Source organism: Periplaneta americana, chromosome 15, assembly GCF_040183065.1.
Source record: "Periplaneta americana isolate PAMFEO1 chromosome 15, P.americana_PAMFEO1_priV1, whole genome shotgun sequence".
NCBI classification, from domain to species: Eukaryota; Metazoa; Arthropoda; class Insecta; order Blattodea; family Blattidae; genus Periplaneta; species Periplaneta americana.
The window spans coordinates 139,350,952-139,369,113 of record NC_091131.1 but is presented as its reverse complement, the minus strand read 5'-3'; the positions used below and the strand labels follow the sequence as shown (position 1 = coordinate 139,369,113).

The 18,162-nt window shown below is 34.8% G+C and overlaps 1 protein-coding gene across 4 annotated transcripts in view; it reads left to right on the top strand.

Moving 5' to 3' along the window:
- LOC138715401 (cGMP-dependent 3',5'-cyclic phosphodiesterase-like) overlaps positions 1–18,162 on the top strand; it is a 127,425-nt gene that overhangs the window by 65,220 nt on the left and 44,043 nt on the right. For 3 of the 4 annotated variants that reach the window (XM_069848261.1, XM_069848260.1, XM_069848259.1), the window contains exon 14: positions 2,290–2,435. In XM_069848261.1, the coding sequence (XP_069704362.1) occupies positions 2,290–2,435 (146 nt within the window). Of the gene's footprint in view, positions 1–2,289; positions 2,440–18,162 lie in introns of those variants that run through there. The other variant, XM_069848262.1, reaches the window with a different exon arrangement.

Genomic DNA, 18,162 nt, shown 5'->3' with positions numbered 1-18,162 from the left:
TCGAACACAAAAATCACGCTGTGACAAAATCGGTATTATCTGTCACAGCCATTTTTCCGAAGCTGTCACAGTTTGGAGCTGTGACGGTATAACACTGTCACACCCCACCTCTACTTTGAAGTCAAAAAGCAAAGAGTGAGGATCGCTGTGATTAATGATTTAAATTGTCCCCTCCATGCAACCTTTCCATCACACTTTCATTGAACCACCCATTCCCCATCATTATTTGCGCAGAGGACTTGTTTTTATTCTCTTGCTCCACAGACTTTAACAGCATGTGCAGTTTTAGATTTCGAAATTAATTCATTAACAGTTCCCTTTTTAGTATTATGTACTGCCTTATGCATCGAAATAGTCATCAATGTTTAATATGTGTAAATGTTTTGAATACATGGTGATTCAGAACCTCTGCACCAATCTTGAAGGATGATAGGTCTCGCTTGGAGGACCTTTTTTGTTAGACAACCCATTTTCTCCAACAAATCATTTAGGAGCCACTCAGTCTTAGGTTATGACATGACACAATGAATTACTTCGATACATTTTACAGCAGGTATTCAAAGTGTCCACCCTGAACCTCACTGCATTTATGACACCATTATAGCATTGGTTGTCGAACTCTCATCAACATGTGTGATCTCTGGTGAAATTGGTGAGAGGCAGCATGTATCCACACAATCAGTTCCTCCCTGGTGTCAATTGGAATTGTGTATACCACAGTTTTCACATGTCCCCAAAGAAAAAATCAAGGGACGTTAAGTTGAGCGATCATGCTAGTCACGCAATGGGTACCCCACTCCCCATAGGTGTTGAGATGTTGTTGTACAGCAAGAATGAAGTGCAGTGGTGTTTTATCATGCTGGAACCACATGTCTTTTCGCATTGCGAGGGATACATTCTTTGTGAACAATGGCATTTTGTGAAGGTAAGCTGCTCTGTTCAGGCTCAGGTAATGCACTGTAGGTATGCTAAACTCAAACATAGGTTATGACCTCAGGAACAACATATAGTAGGCACAGATGTGATCATAACAAGCAAATTACAGCGTTGTCAGCTTCATAATTTTTCTTGCGAATTTAGTGCAACAGATGTACGAGTAGGAGTGAGGAAAAGGAGATGACTCAGTTGAACATTGTAAATGCCATCACTCTAAACAATGTAATGCGTTTTAGAGGTTGATACCTCTTAAATAACATGTCGGAGAAAATGTTTTGATTGACAAAAAAATGATACCATACAAGGCCTAACATCCCTCCAAATTTGGTGCAGAGATCCTGAATCTCCCTATATTTATGTCACAACTCAAGTAATGGAATGAAGCACATTGGTTATGTGAAAACAAAAGCATTTAAGTTATTTCCACAGGAAGTGATATGCTGTATGCTGTTTAATCACTACTGATTGCTATAGTTTTTTTTTATGATCACCACTTTAACAAAAATTACTTCATAATGTGTGTTTGTATTTCATCAACATAACAATTAATTTCAAGATATGTTATTATTCTCCGACCTTTTTCATGTCTTCAAGCATCACAAAACTTTGCACATATACTCTGTCAACCATTACATATACATACATACATACATACATATATACTCAACAAAATAATTGCCCTCAATTAGGGTGACCATAAAGATCCAGAATAAAAAAAGCACTACAGAATGATTAGAAAGGCGAAAATGATTAAATACAGGAATTGTTGAGTAAAAAAAAAAACGAAACAAACAAACAAATGCAAACCCAATAGAACCACAAATGATAATGTAATATTTGGATTGAATCCTTAAGAATATTCAATAAAATTTTTTGAATTTCAAATCATCGGAGACCAAATGTTTTTAAATACTTGTCCATACTTTTAGTGTGTAAGTTTACATATTGCCTAGAAGGCTACATGAAGCTCAAGGAATGGCTTTAAGACAGTGGTAATCGTGACAGCTTAATCTCTCTTAGTAATCAGAATTTTGTTGAACTAAACAAAGGATTATTTACTTTCATATTGTATTAAATGTTCTGATGATGCTTCAAGCTTAAAAAAGAAAAAAAATAATCATTTAGTTGTATTGTATTGTCTTAGTTAATAGATAACATGACTTATTTGTAAAAATATTTTGATTGGAATTAAAGTTTATAACTCATTTTACAGGCAGAAAATAGGAAAGACTGGAGAATGCTGGGTTTGCAATGAAGACTGCCCTTGGACATTACACTATGAATTAATGAATGAAACACATTTTATTTTCTTAGAGTTTTTAATATTCAGAATTATCTTATTTGTGATTTTAGGATCTTATATACAAGGAATTCTTTACCCAAGGAGATATGGAAAAGACAATGGGCACATCTCCTATTGAGGCAATGGATCGCGATAGGGCCTACATTCCTACATTGCAAATACAATTTCTAGACAGCATTGTTATTCCATTGTACGAGTAAGTAACTCTACAATAATATTTTATACACAGCATTTTCAGTGCTATAATTGATTCAGTAGCATAACTTCCCTTTTCTACTTTAAATTTCTCTGCTCAGTTTTTAATTTTCTTAAGATATCAAGCAGGATATTGACAACATAGGGTCCACTGTAATCTTCAGTTAGAATTTTTTCTAACAGATGAGGGATACTTTGATCAGTGTTCATTTCAGGTATCTGCTACTAGTTGTTAGTATTCAGGCATGGTCAGTATGAGTTTCAGAGCTGAGTTTAGTGTGACCAGTATTGATGACTTTTATTTGCTGCTTTGAGGGTTTGTGGATGTGCAGTAAAAAAGAATATGTTCCTAATTATATTCATGACTTATTACACTGTAGACCAGGTGTGTCAAACTCATTGGGTCGTGGGCCGTTTTGTATATTACCAAACCCCTCACAGGCCGCATATGATCTGATGTTTTTTAATTGGCTGAGTTCTTGCTTGTTGCCGATTCATATTTATAGCTGATAATGCATTAACAACTCTTCCAGTGAAATTAAAAATATGTTAAAATAAAAACAATAAATTTTATAATGACTAGGCCTGCTGTATATGTATAACCAATTATAATCCAGTAATCTCTGTGTTTTTCTATTAACATTTTCAAAGTAAAATATCCATCGCAATATGATCTTCCTTTTCGAAAACCATTTTGTTCTTCTCCCAGAATATGTTCATAATAACCGTAAAAACAATTTTTTATTATATTCGCAAAAATTTTATATCCCGCGTTCAATAGGCTTATCCCTCTATAATTGTCACAGTTATTTTGATCGCCTTTCTTATATGTATATTGGAATTACAATAGATTTAGACCATTTTGTGAATCAATAACAATGATTCCTGCTTGCACTCAAATATTCCTGTTTACCCCTCTATAATTGTCACAGTTATTTCGATCGTCTTTCTTATATGTATATTGGAATTACAATAGATTTAAACCATTTTGTGAATCATTAACAATGATTCCTGCTTGCACTCAAATATTCCTCTTCATCCCTGAATAAAATGGAATGTAGTTCTGAGTTTCTCTATTACCTTGTAATTGCTTTCCATTTCAGATATAGCAGTTATTGAAATTTCTTTTTTGGCTAGGATGTCATCGAGCTAATCCTCTTTATGGGCTACATTCCATGTAGGGAATTTTATAATATTTTCTTTTTTCCATTTCTTGTCCATGGTTGTGCACTGGTCATCATAGGTAGAGTCTGTCTGGCTATATTTTGTGATAGACTTGAAAGCAATAAAATGTCTCTCTAACTAGTTGTTAGCCAGAAAGAGGTAATTTCAGTGATGGGGCTGCCATCTTTCAGCATCTGGACCTGCTGTTTAATACTGCATTTCCTCAGTATAGGTGGAATGGTTATACCACCATGACTCGGTCCCCAAAGCCTTGTTTGTTTATAAACAGGTTGCACCACGTGAAGGTGAGGATGGGATTTACTGTAGGTAGGAGAGGTTTTAGATGGAATGAACTTCGCTACCCTTTAGCAGTCCTTTTCGTCTAAATAATTACATTAAATTTTAATTAATCAATAATGTACATTTACACTTTTAAACTGGTATGACATATTGTATTTCTACTCACATGACAGTAAAGTTATCTATGACAGTTTCAATATGTTGGTGCCAAGGAGAAAGAATAAATGTGGCTGTGCAAGACTGAAGGACTAGAAGAATTTATTGTTCTACATGACCTTAAAAATGTGACTTCATTTCGACTTATGCAGTGAGAGCTCAATATTATCTGCTAGCTTAGATCAGAAACAGAGTTCTTTACTTTTGTGTTTGTGGAAGTGACAGTGACATTGACACACCTTCGAATCACAGTGACGGCATACAACATTTGAAACTTTCTTTCCCTCAATGTGCAAGAAAAGGAAAGACTGTGTAAATTTAGAGAATCAGGGTTGTCTAGTTTTTTGGGTTAGATATGGAAAAAAAAAAAAAAACGAATATTTTGGCAAATGTGACAGTGTTGGTCGTTGTGGTGAGTATGATCTTTCTAAACATTAAAAAAAAGGATATTGGATGTTTATCAGAAATATATGGTACCGGTATAAAGAGAAGAACAGTTTTTTTAACAATAGTCTAAGTAAAGAAACAGATGATATAATTAAGGCGGAACTAAACTTTCTGTATCACTGTGTCAATGAAGATTTTTGTAGGGTGGAAACTGACCAAAAATGGGTACAGTTTTTTTTTTTTTTTTTTTTTTCCTCAAACACGAAGCTCCTCAGTTGGAGGAAATTGTTTCTTTTAATTTCCACACCCCGTTCTAATGTCTCTTCAGAAAGAGTTTTCAGTTTGATGAATAGAGCTTTGAGAAAGTAAAGAAATAAATTATGCTTAGACAACGAGGGTATTTTTTAAATTGAATTTAATTTAAATGGGGGGCTGTGATACTCCTAGCACTGCGACCTGAAATATCTATTGTGCTTCCTCATCATACTATCCTATCATTCCAATAGTTTGATGTTATTGATGAACTGAATTAAACTATGGACTGGGACAGTTGATAGCTCATCAGGCTTTGGAAAATGTTTTTCAAAGATGAGAACTCTTTGATGGGCGAGTGTACTGCAGTCACACAGCAGATGAGCCACAGACTCATCTCCCTGTGAACAACGAGCAAAGGTTGAGTTGATGTTATGTTCCATCCTATGCAGGTTGTTCTTGAGAACACAGTGTCCTGTAAGGAATCCAACTGCCCAGCAGAGCAGTTTCTTGCTCAATTTTAACAAGTCACTTGATCTACTTCTATCAAAATCTCTTATAAGGACCTTAGAGTATCTGTAGACCTCACTTGAGTTCCAGTAGTTTTTATCTTTCTTGAGAGCCCAGTCTCTGATAACCTGCTTTACTGGTCTTAGAGATAGTCCCAACACAGGCTCAGGTCCTATGGAGGGGATCTCAGTTCCCTCTTCGGCAGCTTTATCTGCTCTGTCATTACCTCGAATCCCTGCATGTCCCAGCACCCATTTCAGAACGTTGAGTGTAAGTTATTGGTAAAAATCAATTTCTGTTTGTCTTGTCAAGAGTTCAAGCAATTTTTAAATTTCGAGAATGGCGAAAAAAGCTTGTTGAAATTGCTAAGTCCAGTGATAAATACAGTAAAAGCCCGTTATAGTGCAGTTGTTGGGGGACATACTTTACCCCCGTGTTATAGCTGAACTGCTATATATCAGAAGTGATTATAGTCCGTGTGTTAAAGAAATGACAAATTAGCTGGAGATGGGTAAAGTCGGTAATTTAATGCGCTATAACTCTATACACTGTACTGTAATATAAACTAGATACTCACCAGTTATGTAGTTTATTCCATAAAACTTGTTATTGTAATGTTTTTAGCAATAGTTCACTTCATTGTTTTACTGTTTATAAACTATCATGATTTTACACTGACTTAAAAAAGTCCGTAAGTTTTGTTTGGCAGACTAAATCACTGTGTTTCTTCTCTGCGTATTGTTTTATATTAGCAAGATGGAAGAGACAAACACTGTTTGGTTCACTTTGCCTTTCCAACCCAGACATTACATTATTTAGATGAGATATCACTTCAGTAACTCTTGGAATATTGTCTTTCTCTTCTACAACATTTTCATCACCACCATCTTCATCGTCGTTTTTTCATTTTCACCACCATTTTCATTTCGTATAGGGGCATTCCATGTCAAATCAACACAAAAAAGTGGACTTTTCAACCCGACCACCTCAGATTTTCATTAAATTTGGTAGGATGGTAAAGAACCTTAAGTTAAGTAATTATGTAAAACTTTAGCCCTCAATAATGCACGATATCCGTACAGCAATTCTGTCAATACGAGAAAAAATGTAAAAATGTCGCATACTATGTCAACAAAAATAATTCGTAACTTCTCTTCTAATTGAGGTAGAATCTTAAACTTAGGCTTATTTTAAAGCTAAGGGATCATACATTTCAATAAAAATAGGTTTGCATCAAAGTAATGAATTCTTTATTGAATAGTCACGTGAAACACATTTTAACATTGAATATGTATAAATGCGGGACATAAATTACTTCGCGAAAAATGTATGTTATAGAGGTAAGAGTATTCTCCCCTTGGTGTAAGTTTCATTTTGGAAACGTTTCAGGAATATCAGTAAAAAAATATATCAATGTATTGGTTTGTAGCACTTAACCCCGTCTTACACCAACACTGCATGCGCACGAGTTCCTACTTGTCTGATAAGCTGTGTCATCTATCTGTCAGGCCGTCATTCAATTTATACAAAACGTGCAATCTGTTTCAAGTGCAGTGTCGTTGCTGCAATCCCTTCGAGAAATTAAGGCACAGTAATTAGAGGAAAAATTTAAGAAGTGTTATATCGTGGATGCTTAATGTATTTCCTGATTTGAAACAGGAACAAAAGGTGTGCGCTATGTGTCGCAAAGAAATAAAAATATAATATAGGCCTAATACTATTACGCAGAATCCTCATAATGACTCTAGTAATGAAGAATACATCGACTCTACAGCAAATGTAAGTTCATTAAATACAAGTCTTTTTGACCAAGGTGTGTTCCTTATTAACCAAGAAAGGCTACAACAAGAGAAATATAAGAGACAGAAATTTGAAAATATTGTAAAAGACAAAGTCTTCGATATAAAGATGCCGAGGAACCAGGACCTTTCTGATTCTGAAATTTTGTCTCAGTTGCAGGAAAATTTTCAAAATTCAGGTAAAAGTGAGAAAATCACCATTTTAACACTACTACCTAAAAGCTGTAGCGTAAATAATATAAAAAAGAGTTTCTTTTAGCTTTCGAATACATAATTCGGAAAGCCAAAGTCCTGGCAAAGGGAAAGGGAATTTTGTGTTCACCAAATCCGAAACCTGGAAAACCCTTGCTCGCGGCTGTTGCCGAAAAAGTTAAAGAATTCTGTTGTTCTGACGAGATAAGCAGAATGATGCCTGGTAAGAAATATTTGTTGTGATTAAAGAATCAGGGAGTAAATCACATGAGCAGAAATTAATTATATGCAGTGTTTAAAAATTCTAACCCTGACCAAGAAATTGTATTCTAGCTGGAGTTAGTGGACTATACTGTCTGTGTTTGTGTCCTATCAGAATGTAAAACTTATGCCGGAAGCAGTTTATTAAAGTTGCAGGTCTACGTGGATTTCAAGAAAATTTTTCTTTATGCTTTCCAACTTAACATTTCTTGGCTACTATGGTGTGCAATCCTCCTTATATAAATTGCTTGTTCAGGAAATGTACAGAATGTCCTGAACCATTCAAAATAAGAGAGGGTTTAGAGAAATGTTTCGTATAAAACTGCAGTGAATCAGTGACCTACAAGCAGTGGATGACGACTGACCGATCAACGCTTGAGACTATAATGAAACCCACAGACAAATTTTTCGACTGTCTCTTGGAGAAACTTGGTGATTTACTGACTCACTCATTTATATCATCTGAACAAAGTAAGTTTCTACGTGATATGAAATCATTTCTACAGCCATGCCTGCTGGTTGTGTTATGCGACTTCGCTGAAAACTATTATTTCGTAATCCAAGATGAAATTCAGTCATATCACAGGACTAATGTGCAGACAACCATTCATACTTTCGTAATATATCATAACGAATCGTCATCCGATACAGTCTCTATTAAAAATCTGGCAATAATTTCACACTGCCCGAAATATGACACTACAGCTGTACATCTGTTTCAAAAATATCTAATGGAGTCATTAAAACAAACATCTGTAATTCACCACAAAAATTATGTATTTCTCTGATGGATTCTCTGCTCAGCATAAAAATAGAAAAAAATTTCCTGAACCTCACATTACATGAAGAAGATTTTGGATTTCCAACAGAATTGCATTATTTTTGCATATCGCATGGCAAAAGAGCATGCGACGTTGTAGGTGGGACACTTAAAAGGTTTGCTGCTTGTGGTAGTTTGCAGAGACCATCCGATAAACAAATAACTACACCTAGGGAATTGTACAACTGGACAAGGCATCATCTCCCAAACATTAATACCGTTTATGTGACTAAAAAAGGCTATACTGAAGAGGAAAAAATGCTTGCTCTTCGATTTCCAAAATCCACCGCAGTGCCTGGAACACAAGTTTCATACAGTCCTGCTGTTTAGGATGGGTATTATACTTGCCAAGCAGTTTTAAAATGCAGTTGAACAATGCATCATCCTGTCTGGAAAGATGATCAGGCTATTTCATCTCAGCAATGAAAGGTAAGCATTTCTTACAGAACTTCAGGTTTAACAAAATCCATGTGACAATAATTTATTTCAGGTAATAATTTTAAAAATTCCAATTATGTACTACATGTTAAATTACATAGCGACATTCAAGAATATGATCAAATATAATTAAATACAGCGAATGTGTGGGACATAATTATCGCGACTTATACGGTTAGCTTACGCTTGCTGTGACATAATAATTTTTATCTTTATAACCTATGAAGATTCCAAGTTGAAACTTATCAGTTCATTATATCACTAATTGAGGCGTACTATATATTTTTTTTTCATTAAAATAGAACCCCTGCATTTTTAAATATGAATATATGAAAATTGTTTCACCATGTTTTTTTAGTGTAATTGAATACATGCAGAAAACGATATAAGTAATAAAAACTATCACATATTAAGAATGTATCACCCAATTTTTGTAAATTTATCTGGAGACGTTGTTGAGATATATAATTTTAATTGAGCGGCGTGCTTACAAAAATGTGATTTTTCTTCATGTTTGAAACGCCACTGACAGAAAACGAAAAGCACAGGACATATGAAACTCGGCAGTTTTAGTTAGCGCGGCAGGTCAAACAAACCCTCAAATTTTGAAAGAAATCTGAGTCGGTCGGGTTGAGTGCCTTGTTGATTTGATATGGAATGACCCTATAACATTCATGATATCTTCATCAGTTACGCACTCTGAAACCAACGCACCCCCTGTCAATTTCAAAATGCATTCATGACTTGTTAAGGCACAAATTGTTTCCCATTTTGCCTGCAAAATCCCTTGGAATGCAGTTTTACAACCCTGAAGAAAAGGTCATTATTCACTAAGGGCTATGCATATACCTGTTTATGCAGCACGTCATACTACAGAAATGCTCTAAGCAGTATTATCTTTTACATTGATTTCTTTAAGATTGATTTCCACTAAATGTATTGTATATTTTATGTTTTTTACTGGGGGACATACTTTCCCTGCTTTAAATACGAATTCACGGTAAATCGGACTGTGCTATATCAGGCTTTACTGTATGTATAAGCTCCGAAAATGTATCCTGTACGTTAAATGATGGGTTTGGGCCAGTAATATGCAAAGCTACAAAATAAATGCTCAACATACAAGGTATTTAGGTATCAATAAATTCTATAAGTAATTGTAATAAATTAATAAACACTGAGTTTTGAATGCTTTGTCAAATGTGGGTAAACTTTTGGGAAATCTGTGAGATAGTCACAACTACGATTAAGTCATTTTGTTATTGTGGCATAGCATAATATTGCCACAAGCACTTCAGATAGGCGGTAGAGAAATTTGATGTAACTTACAGCCCGAAGTCTGAACATAAGTATTGTATATGATGGAAAAGGGATGTCTCTCCTTGGTAAATCTAAAATCTGACAACCCTGATATTTGTTCCTGTGTTGTCTGTTTTATCCCCATGGATGGGAACTTTTTAGAGCTCTCTAAAGGAGAAGAGTCACTTGTTAAATGAAATTTTAATGGTTTTAATTCATTGAACATTCGATGCATACTATACTCCGTGTCAGACCAGCAAGTTACTGTAGGCTTTATGTGACAACAAACCCTCACACCACAGCCAAACAATCAGTAATGGTAATTGTCCAGGGATGTGGGGGAAGGGCAAGTACGGCAGAGCATACTGGCTCCTTGTGTATATTATCCATTCTAAAAATATGTTTTTTTTTTACATCACGCACACAATTTAACTAATTGAATTAAAGAATAAAATTAGTGTAACGCACCATTAATCAGGAAGAGGAGCAACTCCTAAATCTTCATCCTCGCTGTTACTTTCTTCAGATGATTCACCAAGATTGATGATTACATCGTCGTGGATTAAATCCAGGAGGCCATCCATTTCCCATAAGTGCTATTCCGCATCTTGTACATGCCGCACGTAATTAGTCCATTGCTGTTGCTTTACTTCTTTGATTCCTGATTCCAGCAGCTCTCGCACTTTATTTATGTTGAAGGTGGTATTTTCTTGCGCAACCTTCCTCTTGACTTGACTCCGCACCTCTTCAATTGGATTTAGTTCACAATGGTACAGTGGGAGTCGCAATACTTCATGTCCATGTGCTCAAGCCATTTCATCTATTATGTACTTGGGTTCATATCGAGACTTTACAGACACCACCATCGCCAGTAGCTCTGTCTTATGCATGTCTTCACCAACAGGAATTGCTTTAGAGATGAGCCACGATCTAATCTCTGCTTTAATGTTCCTCTTCACGGGAATTTTTTTATTCTTCTTCGAATTTACAGACACATTATCCAACACAATAACACTATTCGCAGGAAGATTTGGAAGCAATTTGTCCACATAATATTTCTCATACATAACACTAGTCATTTCATCATGGTAGTCGCCATCTTTCTTTCCGTGATATACTAATTGAACTCCTGGAATAAACATTCTCATTACCAGCATGGACTAATATTATATATCTACTTTTTCCTGAGGGCATCTTATTACCAGTCGTCAGATCTTCTTTTCTGGCTTGTGAAACAGAGGCAATTGTACTTTCCACCCAAGATTTTGAAGTCGTACACCCTGCATTTATTCAGGTCTCATCTGTGTAAACAATGTTCCTATTGTTTGCTTGCGACTTCTAATAGCTCTCAAGTACCTGTATCTCCAGGCAATTATGTCGTCTCTATCAATTAGCATGGAGTTCTTCTTTCTTCTAGTAAACTCGAATCCCATATCCTTTAGTATCCTTTGTAACATTGAAATTGATACGTTAGGCATGTCTGTGTCTTTATCAAAGGCTGCTTTCACATTTTTTAATGTTGGCAGTGTGTTTTTCCTGTAAAATACACAAGACTCCTTATTGCAGCCTGAGTCATTGAGTCTTTTGAATGCCTGGCTTTTCTTTTTCACGGGTGTTGAAAGTTTCCCCTTCAATTCAAATTCCTTTCTTATTGTTAGCACCAGTTTGTAAGAAAATTTTGTGGTTGATGCGGTATGTTTAGCAGCTTCAGTTACACTGAATAAAAATGTGGTACGAAAGTACAAATACACCTTTAACACCATTGTTCTTTCGTCGGAACTCAATATTCTTTTCCGGGTTCACAATCTTTGGAAGCATTCTGGCGACTTCTCCATTGTTTCAGTATGACAAGAAAGAGCAAACTAATTGAAGTCACTACACTAACTTATTCTTACACAGCGATTTGAAGATGAACTAAACTAAAACCCTAGATCATATATACTAACAGATAGCTCTCTTATATAGGCTTTAAAGTTTGCAGTCGAGGCCGGCTTGATGTAGTTCAATAATCGTCAACAGATGGCACAGTGACCAACACCATCACGAGACACGAACTCTGAACCAGTCTGGTCGGTCTAAATCGATTATTTCTTGCTTATGAGATAATCTCGTAAGCAACGGTATGTACTGTCGACAACTGATGACCATGGATAAATATTATTGGCCTATATGACCTTGGCAAGTTCGGAACGAGGCAGCTAATTATAGTTGTCACGTGGGCAAAGCGAAGAGATAAGATAAAGTACGCCTTTGTATTGAATAGAATACAATACAGAGTCTCGCGCAAAGCCAATGTACCTAGAATATGTAGACCATGTTATAAAGTTATCGATTGGCTAAATTATGATTCGTTATCTCTTCTGTTTTTATATATTTGTCGTGAATATCATTTATATTATCAACTGAGTGTATATCATAATTTATCCGTTAATTGATATTTCACTAATGATAAATCCAAAGAACAATGGGAAATAAGGGACTAAACACTGAAAAATAAATAAAATAAGAGAATTTGACGTTCATAATTATAATGTTGTCGGAGTTTTGTTATACTTTACTTTGAATTATTTTAACTTGCACCACAAAAACGTATGAAAATTAATGTTAACATTACCTATTTAGTTATGATAGTAGTATATTGGAAAATTTGTGCATATAGCCTGATTACAATATACAGAGTGTTCCGCTTATAAGTATAACAAAAGAAATAGCTATAACTTCTGAATTAATACAAGTATATAGTTGAAACCAACTGCTACAAAGAATGAAAACTGGGAATTTTTGTTACCTTATGTTCCATAAACCTCAACATGGCTTCCATTGGTGGCACGGGAAATATCCAACCGGTATTCAACCTCGACCCAAGTGTTATGAAGCATCTGTGGTGTAACATTGTTGACAGCAGCATAAATTCTTTCTTGTAAGTCTGCCAAATCACGTACTGGCGTCCTGTAGACCTGGTCCTTAACAAACCCCCACAGGAAAAAATCAGGTGGTGTTAGATCTGGTGATCTGGCAGGCCATGTGATGTACGGTGATCCTCTTCCGATCCATCTTGCAGGGAATTGTTCGTCTAAGAATGTGCGAACCATGTTGGCAAAGTGTGGTGGAGCCCCATCTTGCTGGAAAATTGCTCCATCTGGGAGTTGTGGCACAGCATACAGTTGCAACATATCCAGGTACGTGTTTGCAGTGACTGTCTTTTCAGCAAAGAAGCGCTGTACACGAATTATGGATCTATGTTCTGCTAATGACAGCACACAAAAGGCTTTCTGCTGTGGCGTCCACATGCTGACTGACTAAAGATACGATACGAATTCTCTTATTTAATGATCTGCGCATGCGTGAGTCTTCTAAAAATAAGTAACAACAATGGATTAAAACTTCCCAATTTCCTCTTTACAATGGTACCAATCTTAACCCATTTGCATGCATTGTTATGAAATTATAACTATTTCTTTTATTATACTTATAAGCGGAACACGGTGTATAAGTAATCCTATCCTAACCTAACCAATGGTAGTTTTGTTTATTTCATACATGTTCGTATAATTATACAAAAACAAGAATAATCTAGTTTGCAGCCTGTGATATTGTCTCGTTTACAGTATTATATAATATACATATTACGATATTTACTAGGTACTTTAACAATATATAGTTAATAATATTATAAAATATACAGGTCTAATCCATTACCAAGAAATAGCCCTTCCCTCACATGTTCAATACTGTTTACCTCAAAAGGCCTTCAAACGTTAAAAACTATTAGAAACTGGATTAAAATAGTCATGTTGATGTAGGCCTACAACATTACATTTTTTTTGTCACTACTCCTGATCCCATTCTAACAGTTTCAGGTTTTGTAATTTGTAACAATACTAACAATACTGATGGGTCATTCCATAGTCACACACGTAACATTTTCGAAGTAACTATGATCTTCACAGGATATTTAATCAAATACTTAGGAGTTCATGAAAGACACATCACTGTTTTTTAACGTAAGCATTCCAAAATATAAACAGAAAATCATAATGAAAAGGAATAATTAATAATGTAAAAAATATGAAATATTATATGGTGTGACACATGAACATTTTCTTGCCACTTAATTTATTACCAAAATGGAAAATGTTCATATTATTGTGCCAAATGTCATAAATGCATTTAGTTGTTTTCGAAACAGTTAAGACATTTGTGTAGTACATGTAACTGCTAAATCGCATACTTTAATAAAAATAACAGTGCCATTAACAAATAAAATATTACAAATTATATTGTGACACACGAACATTTCTGTCAAGTTGATTACTAATCTTTTCAAATGCATATAGAGATTTACCGTATACACTGTGCCTACAATTCTTATTATACAAAGCAACACTTGATTACACTAAAGTACACTTTCAGATTTAAAATATCCACGGTTGTTTACAACTATATGTGGTGATATCTCCTGTGTAATGTCACATAACAAATACATCAATATAGGCTATCCACTTTTTCTGCCATTTGTAGTACTTCCCTTTTTTTAACAACACAGACGCTTTAAATTCTTCGCCACCACAAGCTTTTGTAACTTCCTCTGCTTATCTGACGTCTTTTTTTAAATTGATTATTTAACGATGTTGTATCAACTACTAGGTTATTTAGCCTCGATGGGATTGGTGATAGTGAAATGATATTTGGCGAGATGAGGTTGAGGATTCGCCATAGATTACATGACATTCGCTTTACAATTGGGGAAAACCTCGGAAAAAACCTCAACCAGGTAACTTGCCCCAATCAGGATTTGAACCCGGGCCCATTCATTTCACGGTCAGATGTGCCTACCATTATGGGTTATGTACATTAATTCTTTTGACTTTCGGTTAGCTTTCTTAAGAATACGCATAAAGAAATGTAGTGTTTTCCAGGCTATCCTTGTAATATTAGTGACTTATTTCAACCAGTTTGTTACTAAAATATGTTGTTGCTGTTGTTTTCTAATGCCAGGCGTTTGACAATAAAGTCATTTGACCTCATGCGCTCCAATATTTTTCAAAGATATTATCATGACTAGCCACTGAAGCACAGATTTTGAGATGTTCCGAATCCATTTCTTGGTTTGAGTTGCACAATGGGCAGTTAGGGGGCTGATATATTCCAATTCTATGCAGGTGTTTGGCCAAACAATCATGGCCTGTTGCCAATCTAAATGCAGCTACAGACAATTTTCGTGGTAAATCGGGAATTAACTGTGGATTTTGATGCAGAGAGTTCCATTTTTTCCCTTGGGATTGAGTTATCAAATTTTGTTTGTTGAAGTCTAAGTATGTAGATTTAATAAAATATATACAGTACCTAAGTGTTTACTTGTGGCACTGGTGATCCATTTAATTGGTATATGAGACGAATTTAATTTTGTGTTTTACAGAAGGATACATATTGATTTACATTTGCTCACATTGATTTTAATTTTATTTGTTGTAGTCCAGTTTTCAATAACGTCAAGCTAGTTTTGCAAGGCGGTGATATAAGATTTATCACTAATTTTTTCTATATATTATACAGTCATCCACGAATAACCTTGCCTGAGAAATGGCATTTCTATTCAAATCCTACAATAATTTTCAGTAAATATTTTTCACCGAGAAGCTATTATACATTTAATTTTACTTCTGAGACCAGTGAAATATATGCCAATTTTATTAGAAAGGTGCATGTATAATTATCCAATAGCATGATGTTATCTGCAACAAAAACTAAAGGGCATGAAAGAAAAGAAGAAAACATTAATGCTGTGGTTCTTAGAGTTCCATTAGAGTTACACGTTCATTGTCCACTGAAAGTTGTATTTCTCTATTGAAGTGTAAAAGAGAAACTCTCATAAATTATGTCAGAAACAAAGAAAGGCACCACCCAAATATGTGGGATAATTAATTTAATAATGTTATTACCGGGACTTGAAAAAAGCAATCATATGTAATGGGTGGGGAAAAAAATACTTTTTAATCGCGCTTCTATAGTTCGACAATGCTGACTATTCAGAGTTTTGCCTGACAGGTGAGCTACCATAAATTCCTTGAAGTCCTAGTTATTACTGAAGCCAAATGTGTGTCTATTGTCAAGAGTCCATTTTATTTATACTTGTTAAGACATCATTCATAGACTAGTTACCACTTTCAGTTTTGATACTACATACATTGAAATTAATCTATTATTATTCGTCCTATTTATACATTTATATTGAATGATTCAGTCTATCTTCATAACACATCTCATCAACAATACTCGATAAGAGTTGAATTAGCTTCCATGCTGCGTTGTATTTATTTTGTCATGTTCCTATAGCAGGAATATTAAATAGGAATTCCTTAAAACAGATTTATATTCACTCCTATGCCTTTATATAGAATACCAGTACATATACTGTATTTCTTAAGATTTGGTTACTTTATAAACAGTATGTTAGTGCAAGAACTCTTTTTTTCATATTTAATAATTCTGGCACGTGTCAATAAATATGCTTGAGACCTCTGTCTCTCTGAATTACTCTTTACTAACTGGAAACATATTCCAAATTTATATTTTAAAAAAGTATTAAAATATCCTCACAATTTAGAGCATAACAATTCCCGAAATAATCATCCTACATTAAATTATTAAGATAAAAATGATTCAATCTATCGCTTGTAACAATACCTTTATGGTCCTAATAAATTAAGAAATAATTTACATCCAACAGATTTATTTTAAAATGGTCTGCAGTTATTATTTTGAATTTTATTGTACCTTAATAAATTGAGTTAAGGTACAATAAAATTTCATCAAGTTTCAAACAAAGTAATTCCATCTTTCCAACAGGGGGACAATAAATACTTAAAGTAATGCTAAACTCGAAAAACTTATTGATGCAACTTAATTTCATATTCTATACCACTAGCACCAAAAAAAAAAAAGTGTCCTATTGTTCATACTGATTCAAGATGAATAGTTTCTTAGTGTTTGTCCATTCCACTTTTTTTATTGTCCTTCCCATTTCTATTTCTCTCATTTTTAGTAGGTAAGCTTACTTCACACCTCAAAATCTGTGCTTCAGTGGCTAGTCATGATAATATCTTTGAAAAATATTGGAGTGCAAGAGGTCAAATGACTTTATTGTCACACGCCTGGCATTAGAAAACAACAACAACATGTAGTATATGTTTTATTTTAATACATATAATGACCATGAAGATATTTGGATATGTCTTACAAAATTCTTGCTGAAGACCATTGTGGTAATATTCTGCCGCATCTGTAGTTTGTACATTTCGAAATTTTTGTGCTTCAGCCCAGAATTCAGGCGGGGGGAGGGGAGGTTGATGTGCCAATGTAGTTTTCCAGAATATAATAATATTCAAAACATTCTCTAATAGGAGGGGCCTCTGATATTAGCTCTGCAAAAAATCTGATACCGGTACTTCTGTTGCTGGTAAATAAGAAAGAACGAAATATAAAAAATTTTAACCACTTTCGAATTTCAGGTGCTTTGTGTCTCAGCTGCTGGTTTGATATACTGTTTGTTTCCTTTAATTTTCCAGAGCAAAAACTGTCCTAAGCGAAATTTACACTCTGTAATTTTAACACTGGGAACATTTATTTTGGCAGCATTGTGTGATGCTATTTCATAATATAACAAGAGCTTTGAAATGATTAACTGCTAACTACTTACCTGGGTGAAGCGGTTCCTGTGATTTCTGAAGTGAAAACCGTTCAATTTATAAGGAATTTTTTTGTGGAGATGCAGTTGATTGTATATGCAAGGTGTAAAAGTGCCTAAACTAACTGACCCCAGTGCTGTCATGGAGGCCACACGAGGCCATATATCGTATGGAACCTACAATTTTTTTTAATTAATCGTATGGGGAAATGAAAATTTTGTCTATAAGGAGCCATACGGCATATGGGTGCCTAAGTTTTGTATGTGGAGATGTATACAGATCTTAGATCATCTCTTCCTGTTCCTACTGTACCTACCAGTAGGCCTATTTTGTTTGATGTTCATAAACAAAAATTATCCACCTCTTCAGCAATGGAATCCAGAAGTATATAAAATAATGGTTGAAAAACAAGAAGTGCTGCAAATATACACTCCAAGATTCATCGAGACAAGTGTGCATCAA